At 41.4% G+C, this 17883-nt stretch overlaps 1 protein-coding gene across 6 annotated transcripts in view; it reads left to right on the top strand.

The window, feature by feature from the left end:
• vps8 (VPS8 subunit of CORVET complex) overlaps positions 1–17883 on the top strand; it is a 681049-nt gene that overhangs the window by 225347 nt on the left and 437819 nt on the right. For all 6 annotated transcript variants that reach the window (XM_069934259.1, XM_069934258.1, XM_069934264.1 and 3 more), the window contains one exon: positions 3899–3988. In XM_069934259.1, the coding sequence (XP_069790360.1) occupies positions 3899–3988 (90 nt within the window). The remainder of the gene's footprint in view (positions 1–3898; positions 3989–17883) is intronic.

Here is a 17883-nt window from a genome sequence, read left to right as displayed (position 1 = left end):
CATTTAAATATTTATTTTTTTGGAATATACCTGTCCTGCACTTTCCTATTTCTCACAGAAATTCCAGCCTCTGCTACTCTGCCATCCTCCCTGTTATTGTGCCTGTCTATTTAACTTTACTTCTGTCGTCCCCTTTATTCCGCTGGTACCTCTGATTTTAGTTTATCTCTTTCTCAAACCATCTTGTTTCCAAATCCAGAATTGCCAATTCCTTGGTCAGCTCACCCATGAGCTGTTCTAAGACATTTCCTCATGGGCATTCTACATATTCTTTCTCTGGCTTTTCAGTCCCAACCAAGTTTTCCCGATAACCTGCATGTCAAAATCCCCCATGAATTGTCCTTCGGACATGCCTTTACTATTTGCTGATGTAATTTGTTGTCTACATCCCGGGTTCTGTTTGGAGGTCTGTAATATAACTGCCAACAGTGTATTTTTACCCCTGCCATTTTTTTTTAAACTCAACCCACAGTGATTCTATATCTTCTGATCCTATGTCGTCCCTTTCTTATGAATTAATGTTATTCTTTATCAACAGAGCCATGCTGTACCTCTGCTTACCTGCCTATCCTTTCGATACACTTGTATCCTTGGACATTCAGCTCCCCCAATGGCATCTAGTCACAACTCACACCTGCTAATCTGTAGCTATACCTCAAGGTTGTCCTACATGCATTTAAATACAAAACCTTCTATTTTATCTCTGTGTCCTGTTCCATTGCAACTCATTCCCATGGCTGCAATTTTGCCCTATCTGCCTGTCCTTCCACACAGATTCCTTACCAGCTGCCTCTACTTGTGCCCCAACTGCCTCTTCCTCTGCCTGTTCTCTTTGGTTCCCACTCACTGTGAATATAGTTTGTCCCCTGTCCTCCCACCTCTCCCCCTCCCCAACCCAGCAATATCAGTAAACCTCTCTGCGAGGATATTGGTTCCCCTCCAATTCAATGCAACCCAAACCACTTGTACAGGTCATCCCATCCTCAGAAAAGATTCCAGCCATCTAAGAACTAGAAACCCTGCATCATCTGATCACCCACTCATTTTTTCTGTGCTGTCTTCCTGTTCTGACATTCCCTGGGTCATGGCACTGGACGTAATTGAGAGATTATCACCTTGAAACTTCTGCTTTTCAATCTCTTTCCTATATTCCAGAACTTACTATGCAGGGCCTCTACTCCACTCCTGCCAATGTCATTGGTACCAATATTTACCATAACTACTGGCTGCTTGCCCTCCCCTTTGAGAAGATTCTGCCATCGCTCAGACATCTTGGACCTGAGCAACTGGGAGGCAACGCCCTTTCCTGAGTCTCTTTTACGGCTGCAGAAACTCCTATCTGTTCCCCTATCAAGTCTCCTTTTACTATCCCTCTGCCTGACTTCACCCTTCCCTTCTGAGGCTCTGAGCCAACCACAGTGCTATTGGTCTGCCTGCTGCCTTGCTCAGGTAGTCACTCCCCCATTCCCAACAATATCCAAAGGGGTATACTTGTTGCTGAGGGGAATGGCCATAGGAGTGCTCTGAACTGACTTCTTATTCCCTTTCCTCTTCCCAGGTACGACCCTTTGCCTACCTCTTTCCTCTTAGGTGTGACACTATTTTTATGCCTTCTGTCTATCCCCCTCTCTGCATCCCAAATGATCCAGAGTTGATCCAGTTTCAATTTCCTGGCACATTCTGTAAGGAGCTGAATGCATCTCTTGCAGGTGCAGTCATCAGAGCTGTACCAGCTTTCCCACATCCTGCAAATGGAGCATACCACTGCCCTAGCTGCCATCTCCACTCCCTACTCTGTGTTATTATAAAAAGATCTTATCTGACCTTACCTGGAGCACGCCCTCAGCCTCTGCTTGCCGAAGCATCTCAAGCCAAAGCCTCTAACTCTTCACACGTACACTGAGCCACTCACACACTGGCAGCTTCAACAATGGCTGCTGGGCTTGAGCTTTCCTTTGTGTTTCCCTCTAGCTGTATCTGTAGCAGAGACTCCAACCAGTCACTGCCTGTTTCGTTTTCACTGAGCCCGCTCCCCTGGAATAAAGCACAGCTCCCGACCCTCACCAGAATTGGCTTGATGGTGGGAGATGGAGGGTAGTTTTGGAGGATTATTATTCAGATTGGAGTGCCACAAGGATTGGTGCTATGTCCTGTTGTTTTCTTTTTATATCCACATTAATGACTCGAATGACAATATAGTTAGTATGGTTTATAAATGACCCCAAAATTGGTGCTATAGCGGGCAGTGAAGGAGGTTATTTAAGATTCTAACAAGATTTACATGAAAGGGATGGCAGATAGAATTTAACTCTGACAAGTGCGAGGTGTTAAACCAGGGCAGGGCTTGCACAGTGAATAGTTGGAGCCTGATGGGTGTTGTAGACAAGAGATTGAAGGGTACAGGTAATGGCGATGCAGGTAGACAGGTTGGTGAAAAGGGTATTTGGCACACTTCCCTTCTTCAGTTATGGCTCTAAATGAAGAAGCAGAGATAGTGTCTACAGCTGTACAAGGTGTTGAAGAGACTGGACTTCAGTGGCATATTTAGGTTAAGTGGCGCCCTCGGGCTACCACTGAAATTGGCGCAACCCTGTTTAAAAAAAAAACACACAAAAACCACTACCACAAACACACAGGTCGTGATGCAGGTTGCGACTCTACGAAGTAACGTATTTAGTTAAGACTTTACTCAATACTTTGAACTAATTTGTTCAATTTGTTGTTCCATTAAATAAAATGTCAATGAGTATTTCTTATTTTTGTGATGCAATGTGAAAATAACTTAATAACAATTACACCCATCAATTCACAGATTTTTTATTCAGCACGGCGGTCAGGGCAGGCTGTCAGTGGCATTGTCAACGGGCGGCCGGGGTTGTCTGTCAGCGGGGCCATCAGTAGGCAGCAGGGGCGGGTTGTTGGTGGAATTGTCAGCTGTCAGCGGTGCAGTCAGTGGGTGGCTGGGGTGGGCTTTCGGTGGAGCCATCAGTAGATGGCCGGGGCGGGCTGTCGGCGGGGCCGTCAGTGGGGGGTGATGGCAGGCTGTGATAGCCCTGCTGGCCACCCGCTCACAACCTGCCTCTCCGGCACCTCAGTGGGTCGCTTTAGCCTTCGGGGCTGCTCGTCGGTGCCAGCGGCTCAATGTGGGATCAGTGGGAAAAATGGCTGTCTTCCCAACCCATAATCCCCTATGCAGTGGGAACCTCTGTGTTTCCCTTGTTAGCACTAGCAGAGCGGTTCCTTCTGCCTGGGGGATTATGCGTATGGAAGACAGCCATTTTATTCCATTGATCCAGCATTGCGCTGCTGCCAGGTGCCACCTGCGTGCTGGAGCAGTCCTGAAGTGGCCTGATAAGATGCTGGCGGGAGCGATGCTCCAGGGTCCTCAAGTGAGCCCAGGCAGTGCAGCACTACACCCCTGGGATGGAGATTAATTATTGGGCTAGGGACTCTGATATTGGGCAGGTAGGGCGAGGACAGTGCCCCCCCTTCCGCAAGTAGTGCCCCTTTTCTCTGCCCCTCCTTCCCTACCCTAGATACGCCATGCCATACTTTGAATATTGTGTGCATTCTCATCACACAACTGTAGGAATGACCTGGAAAGGGTGCAGAAAATATTCACAAGAAAATTGCTCGGACTTCTGGGCTTGAATTTTACCGAGAGTCTGTGTGGGAAAAGTCCATTTCCCTGCTGAAGAATTCTCTCTGTGATGAAACAAAAAGAACTTTGTGTATTATATGGTGTTAACCGAATGTCTTGTCAATAAAATAAAGTACAAATATAACATTTGTTCTGTCTTTGCTATGACCTATTGCCATTGTTTTGACAGGATATCATTTTCTGTTGACCAGATTGAAAAGTAATTGGAAAAGTAATTCATTTCTTTTTAAATTTCAGGAGTTGGTGTCCATTAATCCCACAAAAGCAGCTGAACTTTTAGCTGTTCATTTCTCTACAGAGCTACAATCAATTGTGGACCAATTAGAGGTAGAATTACTTTTGCAAGTACTAGTAACTTTTTACTTTTTCTGTAACTTAGAAAAGAAGGTTCTTGTCTTAAAAGTTGTATATACTTTTTATTTTATGTTCTTATATTATCACATCTATGTTACCACGAACAAGTATCATATCTTGATACTTTCACTTCTCTTTTTGCAACAGAGTTTGTAAGTCTGTCATGTATTCCTCTAAAAGGTTACTGGCTTGGGGCGAGTTAGAAACATATTTTGGGTATCGTGCTTTCTGCTGTGACGTAAATATACGTGAGGTAAAGCTTTTAAACAACTATCAGAACTTGCATTGCTATTTTATGTGCTTGCCTCATGAGGCAGGAATGTTCTCGAATAATTTAAAAAGATATGAAGTCTTTGAAAATTCTGGATAGATAAAGTGGCTGCAGCCTTATTTTCAGTTGGGACTGAGTGAAATTATTGGATGCAAGCCTCACATTAATGAACTGAACACCAAGTTTTATATTTGAAAAGATTTAATTCCCTTCACAGAATAGACTTCGAGCTAAATTTTCCCAGTGGCTTTAAGATAGCAGTTGAATGAATTGTTGTTTAGCAGTTACTCTGAGGACTTGGAGAATAATCCCCCATCTATTCCTTTTACTCCAGATTTGATTTTTCCAGGGCATATCTGGCAGGCCTTCCTTCTACAACTTGAAATAAGCTGTAGATCAGATCAGACACTATTTACTCATGTAATAAAACAGAAATGCAAATTTAAACAAAATTGTCTTTAGTCTGCCATAAGGCAGACAAGGATTCACTATTAGCATTGCCCAGTGCTCCTTGCAATCAGCAGAAGAGAGTCCCCTCAGACTCGCTAGTGTGTTTGTGGATTTGCCTCCAGCCCTGGCACAGCTTCTGTAGCCACACAATACTCCAGTTCAGTTTAAATCACCTGCAACCCAAGACCAGATCTAAACCTCTGACACAATGAGGAATCCCTCATCACCCTGTTGAATCCCAGTGAAGATTCCTGTATCTCATTACCCAGTCTCCAGCAAACCGCAGCCTTTGACCTCAATTCATTACCAGCCCAAGGCCTATGTGGGTTCCTCACCCACAAGTCACCCAACAGCTCCCTGCCTATGTGAGTCTTCAGCCACAGAGCCCCTTGCTGGTCTGCCACTGTGGTTAGCTTCCGTGGGATCATCTCCTCTGTTTCTCCTTCTCAACAGGGGGAGCAATGTTTGTGGGAGGTGGGGTGTTCTGTGTTCTCCCAGTTACTGGTGCCCTTTGCCAGTCCGCTGCTCCCGCGAAGTCTGCAACCCATTGAGGCCACTGCTAAACACAGGAGCTGCCATCTTGGGCTAAAACCCAATGGCCACAGGATTTTGACTAAAACTCCTCCATTGGCTCCTTTAACACACCATTTAAAGTCTGTACAGAGCCGTCAGCAATAGGACTGGGTGATAGGACCCTTCAGGAGACCACACTGTCTCTGCTCCCCGCTCTCCCCGAGTCTGCACCAGTGCCAACACTGTCATTACAGCTCTTCAGGCAGCGCTGCCATGTTCATGTCCTAACTTAGACTTCAACGTACAGTTCATCCTGCCTTTGTCAGGGAAATGGACAAACGTCACTGATAAGAGAGAGAAGGGTTATACCCAGAGGGATTTGGAAACAAGATTTCTCTCCCTCTTCAATTCTTCCAGATCTGAGGTAAACAAGACAATCTTTGACACTCATGATCAAGGGCTCGGGCCTGAAATATTGACTGCCTTTTACTTCCTAAGGATGCTACGTGACCTGCTGTGTTTCTCCAGCACTTTTGCATACTGCCTCAGGATCTGAGATAACCACTCTCTTGACCAAGATTTACTCTCTCCACTGTCAGCTGCATATTTAGTTATTAACCCCTGGAATCCCCATCTCAAATCTCTCTAAATCTCATCCTTCTTTTGATCCTCTTCACCAAACATCTCAATATCCTTTTGTGGTGAATGATTTTGATAATGTTGTTAGGCAATATCTTGGGGCCCTTTAATGATGTTTAATGGTGCAGCATAAGAGAGTCGCTAGGTTTTAAGCATTTATATCATAGGAAAACAATGGAGTTAGATGACACAAATGACCTTTAATTTGTTATTTATAAAAAAGGTCGATTATGAAAGATTAAAGTTTTTCTTTAATCTATTCATTCAAAAAACAAATAATATATGGCATATACAGCAATTAAACATGAACATGAACATTTTTTATATATATATATATAGGAAAAAAAAGAAAAGAAACCCCCCCCCTTCAGCTAATTCTCCTGAGAGCCATAAAAAAATATAAAAGAAAGAATATTTAAAAAAAAGTTAAATATACATATTAAAATCGAATCAATATAAATTGAAATGTAAATATTCTGAGTATAACAGCCACTTATTAATAAAAAAATTATAATTATCATGCGAAACATGCGTAATTTTTTCCATTATTAAACAATATTTCATCTCATTATGCCATCTATTAATATCAATCATATTTGTATCTTTCCACGAACTAGCAATACATTTTTTCACTACGGATAAAGCTAAATATACAAAAGCAAGCTGGAATTTATCTAATCCCAAGCCTTTCAGAGGTTACAAACTACCCAATAAAAATACTGTTGGATCTAAAACTATTTTAATCTTATACAGATATTCTAAAAACGATTGAAGTTTCTTCCAAAAAGATTGTATGTATACAAACAGCATGAAAAAAAGTTCCAACCGTATCACCACATCTAAAACACAAATCTGATTCATTAAAACCATATTTTAATCATTGCATAATGTGCATTTATCAATCTAGTTACACTATCATAACAGATATCTAACCAATCCTCTTCAGAAAAAGTAAAACCAATATCCACTTCCCATTTAATTTTAGATCTATCCCAACCCTTTTTATCCATACCATCCTGTAATATTTGATACATAAATGAAATATAACCCTTCTCTGGTACCTTCATAAAAAAAAGTCTCAAATTTACTCATTTTAGGTAAAATCATATCTCTACCAAACATACATTTTACCAAAGATCGAATTTGATAATAAAGAAATAAAGAATTCTTATCAATACCTTGAAAGATTAAAGTTGATGATATTCCACCGCTTCATATAGTGACTAACAGATAAAGGGTAATTTCTGATAGTGTCACTTGTATTTCTAGTTTTTAATCCTCATGCAACGACACCATCATGTAAACATTATCTTGTTCCTAATGTGACGGGCCCAGAGGACCGCAAAACCCACCAGCAATAGAAGTTCACCAAGACAAATGTCACTTAAACAAAAGTTACTTTTAATTTTCTTTAAACATAAAAACAGGATCAAACTCTAACTTATCACTATTAACTAACCTAACTTAACCCCCTTCTAATTCTCAGCGCACGTGTATGTAATATAATGTTCAGAAAAGTTCTTTGATTCACAGTCCAATCTTACTTCTCACTCCTCCAATTTCACCGGTATCAGGCAACTCTTATACTATGCACAGAATTTAACATTTATGAATCTTCACCAGGGTTTGGTGCTTGAAAGGTAAATGGTTACCATTCAGGAAGGTTCTTGTAGATTTTCAGAGAGATTTGTTGCTTGTTGAACACAAACTGATTCCTTCTGATCAGCCACTTCAGTTTCTTTCCGAAAAAAACTCACCCCATCAGGTTTTTCCAGATGATGACCTCTTTCCTCCAGGTCACCACAGAGTTCCTTTTTGTTTCCCTTATTTAAAGTGAAACATTATGCAACCAGCCATCTCTTGTAAAGACCACAAGGGTTCCCAACAGGCTGAACTTAGAAATCACAAACTGTCTTCAAAATGGGGTTTTCAAACAAGCTTTCAAAAGCCACTGCAGAAAACCAGCAGTCTCTCTCTCTCTCTCTGTCACACTCAGAGAAAAATCTGTTTGACTCTCTCTGCTTGCAAAACCACATGACCTTCCTAAAAACAGCAAACTGTCTTCAGACAGATCGTGGCACCAGACCAAATCATCTGAGTCCATTCATCTGTTGCTTTCCAAAACAATAATCCATTACTCCACAGCATGTCCAATTACCACCTACTTTCCATTGTCTTAACAAAGGCACTGGGAGCCTGGACTGTCTGGCTTGAGCAGAGCTCTTGCATTTTAAATGAGATCTGTGTTGTGAAGTGTTTGTGTTTGTTTGTGACCTACACAAAAAAAATCCCCACAATTTAAATCCTTTACAATATATCTATATACAATATAAAATAATCTGTAACACTAATCCTGCATTGGTATTTCTGCTATTTTAAATTTAAATCAGAGAAACTCTCTGCAGGTCAATCAGAATCTATGAAGTGAGAACCAGTCAACATTTCTTGCCTGGGACCATTCATTGGAACTGGGAAAGGTGGAAAACATTTGCCTGGAATTTGTACAAGTGTCTGCAGAAGTTCAAATGTATCCCTGAAGGTAAACAAGGAGTCTGCAGATGCTGGAGAAACTCAGTAGGTCACACAGTTCTGAGGTGCTGAGGTATCTTGGGACTAGACAACATTAAACACTACAACATAGAAACAGGCCCCTTTGGCCCTTCTAGACTGTGCCGAACCATTTATTTTTTGCCTAGCCCCACTGATCTGTACTCAGTCCATAGCCCTCCAAACCTCTCCCATGCATGTGCCTGTCCAAATTTTCTTTATATGTTAATATTGAGCTCATGTTCACTGCCTCAGCTGGCAGGTCATTCCACACTCTCTGTCAGAAGTTGTTCCCCTTCATGTTCTCTCAAAACTTTCCCACTTTCACCCTGAAATTTAACCCATGTCTTCTGGCTTGTATCCCACCTATCCTCAGTGGAAAAAGCCTATCAATATTTACTCTGTCTATTCCCCTCATAAGTTTAAATTCCTCTATCATATCTCCTCTCATTCTTCAATACTCCAGGGAATAAAAGTCTTAACCTATTTAACCTTTCCCTGTAAGTCAGTTCCTGAAGTCCAGGCAACTTCCTAGTAAATCTCTGCACTCTTTCTGTCTTATTGATATCTTTCCTGGAGTTAGGTGACCAAACTGCACACAATACTCCAAGTTAGGCCTCACCAATGTCTTATACAACTTGACCATGACATCCCAGCTCCTGTACTCAATACTTTAATTTATGAAGGCCAATATGCCAAAGCTCTTTTTACACCTGCGATGCCACTATCATGGAATTCCCAAATCCCTCTGTTCGACTGCACTCCTCAGTGCTCTACCATTGACCATGTATGTCCTTTCTTGGTTTGTCCTTCCAAAATGCAGCCCCTCACACTTGTTGGCATTAAATTCCATCTGCCACATCACGGTCACAGGATTTTAAGATAAACCACCATTGGCTCCTTTAACAGGCCGTTTAAAGCCTGTATGGCATCGCCGGTAGTTGGACCCTCCTCTTCCTACTTTCCCGAGGACTGCACCAGGGGCAGCACTGCCTCTGCAGCAGTTCCGCCAGTACCTATGTTTCTTGGCATCATGCTGATGTGCCTGAGGCTGCATCAGTGGGTAATGTTGACTCACCACATTTGTGTTCAGTGAGCTCATTAGTGAGGGCTGTGTTGCTGTTGCTATTCTGATTTGCTTTGTAGTCCCTAGTACCATCCATACCATGCCACAATTGATGAGCATTTGGGTCTCTAGCTCAGTCTGGTGTTAACCCTTGTCATCCGTGGCTCCCCCCTCTAAAATGTGCTGTGGCCCCTCCCCCCCCCCCCCACGCTGGTTGAGTGGTTAATTGAGAGTAGCATTCTTGACCTTTTTTCATCTCGGACTCTGCTCAAAGGTTATGGGCCCCCTTCCTTGTCATACAATCAAGTTTTGGTTTCGTCTGTACATCTCTCCCACTGGCTGCATAAAAATTATTTATGTTACATGAGGTGAAAAGAAAGCAAGATTTTTACTTAAATATGCTGTTGGGCACCCGTTGAGAATGGCATGAGTATTGCCATTAATTACAAGCTTCAGCACAATGTCACTGATTGACTGTATTCGGTAAGAGCTGATATCAGTAAATATTTATTGTACAGTTCTAAATATACACTATAATCACAACGTCTGCAGACTTTCCTGCTTAACTGATATCAATATTTGCTTTCTTGGTCACATTCTTTGTATCACTCTGCCGTAATGGAACAAAATTGTAAAAAGCCTTGGTAGCCTTTATTTCAATTAGATTTTTGGGAAAATAAACACTGACTTCAGACTGAATCTTTAACTCATATTCAATTCTTTGAAGTCTTTGCAGTGTTTCCTCTTGCTCAGTTTCACCAAGGCACTGCTGTAGCTCTGGAGTATTTTCATAGCTCATGCTATCATTCATAATAATCATGAGAAGTTGTTTTTCAGAACCATTTTTGTACATTTCTTGATGTATTGTGATTTCTTTCATGTTTTTAATCTATTTAATTTTGTTTGCTCCAAAATAAAGAGCTTTCCTTTGTGGTTTCTTTTTTTTCTTCTATTAAGTTTTACTAGAGCAGACGATATTTAGCTGATATCAGTATTTGCTTTCCGAGGCTGAATGGTTAGCTAGCAGTTAGTACAATGCTGTTACAGTGCCAGAGACCCGGCACTGTCTGTGAGGAGTTTGTATGTTCTCCCTTTTTCTGTGTGGGTCTCCTCTGGGCGCCCTGATTTCCTCCCATCGTTCAAAAGTACTGGGGATATAGGTTAAGTGGGTGAACTTGGGCAGCGCAGGCTCATGGGTCGAAAGGGCCTGTTACCGTGCAGTATATGTCTAAATTAGTTGAACGTGATCTAAGTTTAAAGAAATTTTATTAAAACAAAGTTGCTGGAAATATCAATGATTTGACAGTGATGGACTGAATAACAGGTCAGACACCTCATCATCTTGAATATTAGAATTAAAAACTTGATAATTCATGAGATGAATTAGTGTGGTGAATTCAATGCCAAATTGGATACAAGAGAAGCTGAGCTTCAAGTAAGGGAAAGAGAGAAAAAATACAATGTTGAAACTTATAATTACAGACAAACTTTTTTTTCTCTGGGAAACAGTGTTGATAGACAATCAATAAATTATGTTGCTGAAAAGAGAGGTCATTGTGGTTAATCATGTTCAGATAATCGATTTGTAAATGCAGCAATTTGGGAGTGTGACAAAGGTTAATTGCTGCTTGCCATTTTTGTGAAGCTAATATTAATGGTACAGATGAGCCAGAAAAGGGGTAATTTGTCATTAATGGACAGCACATCCTCACCACGTCGGCTGTGCATCAATGAAATTCTGCACCAGGCATTCCTTTTCATTAAAGTCTGGCTCTTTTCTTTTGTGTCTTTGTTTATGATTTCAGCTTGCTGATTTTGACAGCCTAAAATTTAGTTGGAATTAATTATTTCATTGAGGAATATAATTGAATAGAGATGAAACATGAACATTTTTTGTTACTTGATGATGTTGAATGCCAAGGCAATTCTAATGTTTCACGGTTTACTTTTCAAGTTAATGTTTGCATCCTTTTGCATTTTAATCAGATCTAATCTGCCACATTTTTCGAACCTTCGCTGTATGAAATCTTTTGCTTTTTAAAAATGCTCTTTCTCAAAAATCATGTTCAAGCAAGGGCTGACAAGGTGCATTTGATCAGTGTTGCATTCCATACTGGCTTATTGCCTGCATATTGAAGTTAATAGTGAGTGCCACTATTTATAAGCCCTAATTATAGACTTCGCTTTATATGAAATCATGTGTTCTGGCTTTCGATCCTTGTCATTATGTTTTTTTAAAATCACCATGAAATAGAGGTAAATAAGAACTGGGAGACTGGAGCAACACACAAATTGTTGGAAGAATGCAGTGGGTCAGGCTCCATCCTCCTGATAAATGTTGACTATTGCCTTCCATGACCCACTGAGTTGCTCCAGCATTTTTCTTGTTGCATTGTAAAATGACACCAGCTGTGGGGTGTTTGATCCTTTGTGTTTGCTGCTCCATTCATCAAGATCATAGCTGAACTAGTGCATTCTCCATCTTTGAACTTGATCTCTCTGTCCACTAATTTATTAAAATGTGTCCAGATATTTTGAATATACTTAATGCCTATAAAAACTTGCTGGATTCACAATCATGTGTCTGAAGACTTTTTTCTTCATCCTTGTCCTAATTTACCAATCCTTTAGCTTGACCCTAAATCACCTGTTTTGGGGCTCTCTTCAAGTGAGAACCAGCCTTTGAACCTTGACTTAGTCAACTTCTTTCAGTGCTTTAACTCTCAAAATGCTCACATCATTAGAATATTACAGCTCAATACAGGCCTTTTGGCCCACGATGCCAACCTATATAAACCTATTCAATAATATCAACCTTCCCTCCATCACACCCATAACACTATCTGTCTTGCATCCATATGCCTGTCTAAGTATCTTTTAAACATCCCTATTGTACGAGCCTCTACTGCCATCCCTGGCAATGCATTTCCAGGCTCCTACCACTCTGTCTTTTTTAAAAAAAAACTTACCCCTGACTTCTCTAAACTCCCACGTCACCCCCCCCTCACCTAATCTATGCTACTGCCCACTCTATCTATGCCTCTCATAATCTTGTAGACTTCTGTTGTTACCTCTCATTTGTCTTCACTCCAAAGGAAAAGCAAATCCAGCTCTGTAAACCTTCCCTCATTTAAAAAAAAATGTTCTCCGTTCCATGGAGCATCATGGTAAATCTCCTCTGCACCCTCTCCAAAGCTTCGACCTCCATACTGCAATGAGATGACCAGAACTGAACACAATATTCCAAGTGTGGTCAACCAGATTTTTATAGAGCTGCTGTTCATAGCTTCTGAACTCAATCCCCCCTCTAAAAACGGCCAGCATAACAAAAGTCATCTTATCAACCTGCGCAACAACTTTGAGACAACTATGGATTCCACACTGTTAGGAATACTGCCATGAACCATGTACTCCACCCTCAAATTCAACCTTCCAAAATGCTTTACTTCACACTTAGGTGGATTGAACGCTATTTCATACTTCTCTGCTCAACTCTCCATCCTGTCTATGCCCTATTATAGCCTACGATGCCCTTGCAAACTATCCACAACACCTCCAACCTTCATGTCATCTGCAAACATACTCATCTTTCCACTTCTTCGTCCAATTCATTTATAAAAATCACAAAGAGCAGGGTTCCCAGAACAGATGCTGTGGAACTCCACCAGTCACTGACATCTAGGCAGAATTCATTCCATCGACTGCTATACTCTGCTTTTTGCCAGCAAACCAATTCTGAATCCACACAGCCAAAGATGCCATGCCACCTGACTTTCTGAATGTAACACTCACCTCATAATTCCCAGGATTCTCCCTGTTACTTTTTTAAGGTTTTGCCATTCTCCAATCTTCCAGTACCTCCACAATGGCAAGGTAGAACGCAAAGATCATCGCCAAAGCCCCAGCAATTGCTTCCTCACTTCCTGTAATAATTTGGGGTTAATCCCATCCTGTCCCGGGGATTCTGTCTCAAGGAACATGATCCTTCCTTTATCTTTAAGCGGCCCTACCATCAGGCCAATTTTCCATTTGCTCATCACATATGCATAGAATTCCTTAGGGTTTTCCCTAATCCTACTTGCCTAGGCTTTCTTTTGCCACCTTTGAGCTCTCCTAAATCCATAAGTTCCTTCCTGGCTACCATACAATCCTCATGATCCCTTCTTGACTTGTTGCCTAAAAATTGTGTATGCTTTCTTTGTCATCTTAGTTCGCTGTCTCTCTTTTGTCAACCATGGTTCCCTTATCCTACTTTGCACAAAATTGCTGGAGAAACTCAGCACGTCACACAGCATTCTTCATATAGCAAAGATAAAGATACATAACCAATATTTTGGGTCTGAGCCCCTTATCAAGATATGAGCGAAAAGCAGACAGGAGTTGGGGGAGGAGCACAGCCCCACAGGCAAAAGGACATGGGTGGGAGGGTATGTGAGAAAAAAATGAGATGATAGGGGATGGGTTAGCTCTCTGAATGGAGAGGCAAGGGGGTGGAGATCTGAAGGAAAGGAGACAGAGGAATGGGGAAGTGAGGGAGTCAGGGGAGGGGTCTAACTGGAGAGGTCGATGTTAATGCTATCTGGTTGAAGAGTGCTCAGATGAAATATTAGGTGTTGCTCCTCTTATTTATGGGTGACCTTGGTTTGACAGTGCATGAGGCCATTGACAGACATGTTAGGGAGAGGGGCGCAGAATTAAAATGGTTCCCCTTATGGCTGCTGCTGAGCACAGGTGCTGCCATCTTGGGCATCAGGATGTCCTCTCTCTCTTCTTGAATAGTGGAGTGAAATGTGCGAATTTCTAGTTCTGCAGGACCATGCCAGAATCTATTGATTCATGAAAGATGCCTCAACAATCTCGACAGCCACTTCTTTTAGAACCCGAGGGTACAATTCATCTGGTTCCGGAGACTTATCCACCATTAGAACATTCTGCTTTCTAAGCACCTTCTCCCTTGAAAGAGTAACTGCTCTCACTCCCTTCACTCCCGACATCGGGCTCACTGTTCACGTTTTCCACAGTGAAGACTGATATAAAATACTCATTTGGCTTCTGTACCATCTCCTTGCCTCCCATTATTATTTTTGCAGCATAATTTTCTAGTGGACCTAAATCTACTCTCACCTCTATTTTACTGTTTATAGACACGAAGAGGCTTTTTTGTATCCATGTTAGAAAAGATGCAATGTTCAGACATTCTGTGATGACTCCTATGACTTGCCTTGCAGGATCCTTACTGCCCACATGATGGAAATTATTTATACTGTATTCTCATCTGAAAGAGAGTATTTCTCACACTACTGCAGTCCATCAATCCTGAATTGGATCAACCTGGATGATGGTACACCAGTATCTGGAGTGAAAAACTGATCACCTCCCCCCCGCCTCCCTTTTATTTCAGGCTTTTACCTTTCTTGTTATTCCTGATGAAGGGTTTTGACATGACACGACATCTATCTATTGCCATCCATGGTTGCTGAGCTCCTTCAGCACTTTGTGTTGCTCCAGCATCTGGAATAAGATTTCAACACACCATTTCTTTACAAAGGTGCTAAATCTTTTATCCGAAAACCTACGAAAACTGAACATTTTTTCGATGGATGTCATCTCACTAAAGCTCACATTTGGCTCCAAACATGACCCACACTCAGCTCATGCTTGAATATCCCGTGTTGGTCTGAGTCATTAATTAGTGGAACCCTAAGGAGTCCTTACTTTATAAGTGCCATTGGAAGAAACAGAGCCCAGCACCTCCGATTTGCCAGATTCATCGTAGATAGCTTGACATCAGATGAGCAGCAGAGCCCCCTATGTAACAATGAGAAGCAGAAAAGGAAGTGCCTGTCATTATCAATAGCAAGGAAAGTAGAGTTATTGCAGAAGCTTGATCATGGTGCACTTGTGCAGCATCGTCCTGAAGATTATGGAATGGGAACTACCACCATATATGACTGAAAGAAGCAGAAAGATAAGTTGTTGAAGTTTTACAGTGATAGAGACTAACAAAAGAGGAAAATATTGCATAGGGCAAAAAACGCAGATATTGAGCGTATGCTGATTGGGTTCAACAGTGAAGAAGTGAATGTATATCTCTGACTGGTTTGATTGTCATGAAACAAGCTAGAAAATTCGATGAAAAATTGAACCTTGAAGGTGAGTGTGAATATTCACAAGGTTGGCTGCAGAAATTGATGAAGAGTCATGGTGCAAAATATCTGAAAATCTATGGTGAAAAAGCTTCAACTGAATACGGTGCAGCTGAATGTTACATTGATGAATTTGCTGAGGTGGTATCTGATCAAAACCTTAATCCAGAGCAAATTTACAATGTTGATGAAACAGCTGGCGCTACCTCCCTAGAAAAACATGAATGAATGATGAAAGAGCACCATCAGGGTTCAAGGGCACTAAGGACTATCCTCACCTACTTGTTTAATGCTTCAAAAAATGTAACTGGATCAAACCTTGGCCTGCACAATGTTCAATGAAAATGAACCTGCAGCTGAAGACTTTGAAGGATTCCATGTCAGTAACTGGAAGATGCTATCAAATCTCATTGCTGACACCAAAAGTGTTGTAAATACGTTGGAGGAATCTGTCGTAGAAGAAGAGCCGAACATTGACCATGATGCACCTTGAGTGATGGGGAAATGGCTGAAAAGGTGGTAAATGATGAGAATAATGAGGAAAGTATTGATGAGGAAGAAGACACGTGAACACTAGTTAAAAGGAATGCCCATAGATGATACGGTTAAAATGTGCGATCAGTTAATTGATGACATGGAATAGCCTTCATTTATCAGTGAGCATGAGATTATGGCAGTTTATTTAATTAAAGAGAGATTACTTAGACTGAAATCTCTTCTAATGAAGCAGTTGACACTGGAAGGATTCTTTGTAAAGACTCCAACCTGAAGATGATGATCATTGCAATTCAATTTGGAACATTTGTATAAGATTAAAATACTTCTAGACCCGGCAATATTTTTGTTGGGTGAGTTGAAGCCTTTGAAAGATTTGGGATTAGATAAATTTCAGATTGCTTTTGTGTATTTAGCTTTATCTGTAGCAAAAATAAATGTATAGCAAGTACATGGAAAAATGCTAATGTGATTGATATTAATAGATGGCATAATGAGATGAAAACTTGTTTGGTAATGTATGTTTTACATGATAATTATTCTTTTTTTCTTAATAGGTGGTCTTTATATTCAGAATATTTACATTTAAATTTACTTTGATTAGATTTTAGTAAATATATTTTAGTTTTTTTTTCTTTTTGGCTCTCCTAAAGAGAGCTGGCTGAGAGGGGGAGGAGGGAGGTCTTCTTTTTTCACTCTCTCTCTTTTCTTTTTTATATAAATTTTTTTTATTGTTCACAATATGTACTTCTTTTATTGTATGTAATAACCTGGTTGAACAAATAAATAAAGTTGTGAAAAAAAGACGATGGTCACCATTACAACGATGGTGGCGTTGTTGTAACGTGCTTTTACTACATGTACAGTATATTTCAGGTGTTTTGCTTAGTTGGAGCCAGTTTATGTTTGAAGTTTTCTGTATGTTTTAAAAATAAAAAAAAGTACGCTAGTGATTTTATGGTCTATCTTGATCTCACGCCCCTCTTTGCCCAGCACCTCCGCAACCCCCTGTTCAGTGCCACAGCATCCCCCCATTCAGCACCGCCATGACCCGCCTTCCCCCAGAGGACCCTTCTAGTTGGAGTGTTTCTTTGTTTTGCACAAATCGGAAAGAGCGCAATTACTATTCTATTATCTGAAAAATTCCAGAAAGTGTCTGGTCCCAAGGATTCTTTCTTTTCTTTCTTTGGCTTGGCTTCGCGGACGAAGATTTATGGAGGGGGTAAATGTCCACGTCAGCTGCAGGCTCGTTTGTGGCTGACAAGTCCGAGGCGGGACAGGTAGACACGGTTGCAGCGTTTACAGGGGAAAATTGGTGGGTTGGGTGTTGGGTTTTTCCTCCTTTGTCTTTTGACAGTGAGGTGGGCTCTGCGGTCTTCTTCAAAGGAGGTTGCTGCCCGCCGAACTGTGAGGCGCCAAGATGCACGGTTTGAGGCGAGATCAGCCCACTGGCGGGGGTCAATGTGGCAGGCACCAAGAGATTTCTTTAGGCAGTCCTTGTACCTCTTCTTTGGTGCACCTCTGTCACGGTGGCCAGAGGAGAGCTCGCCATATAACACGATCTTGGGAAGGCGATGGTCCTCCATTCTGGAGACGTGGCCTACCCAGCGCACACAGCTCCAAGAAAAGTGCAGAGAACAAAACAAAGGACTCTCCATCACCTTTGTTGACCTCGCCAAAGCCTTCGACACCGTGAGCAGGAAAGGGCTTTGGCAAATACTAGAGCACATCGGATGCCCCC

The sequence above is a fragment of the Narcine bancroftii genome, chromosome 4 (assembly GCF_036971445.1).
Source record: "Narcine bancroftii isolate sNarBan1 chromosome 4, sNarBan1.hap1, whole genome shotgun sequence".
In the NCBI taxonomy this organism is placed as follows: Eukaryota; Metazoa; Chordata; class Chondrichthyes; order Torpediniformes; family Narcinidae; genus Narcine; species Narcine bancroftii.
Note: the sequence above shows the minus strand (reverse complement) of the source record. Positions and strands in the feature narration are given on the sequence as shown.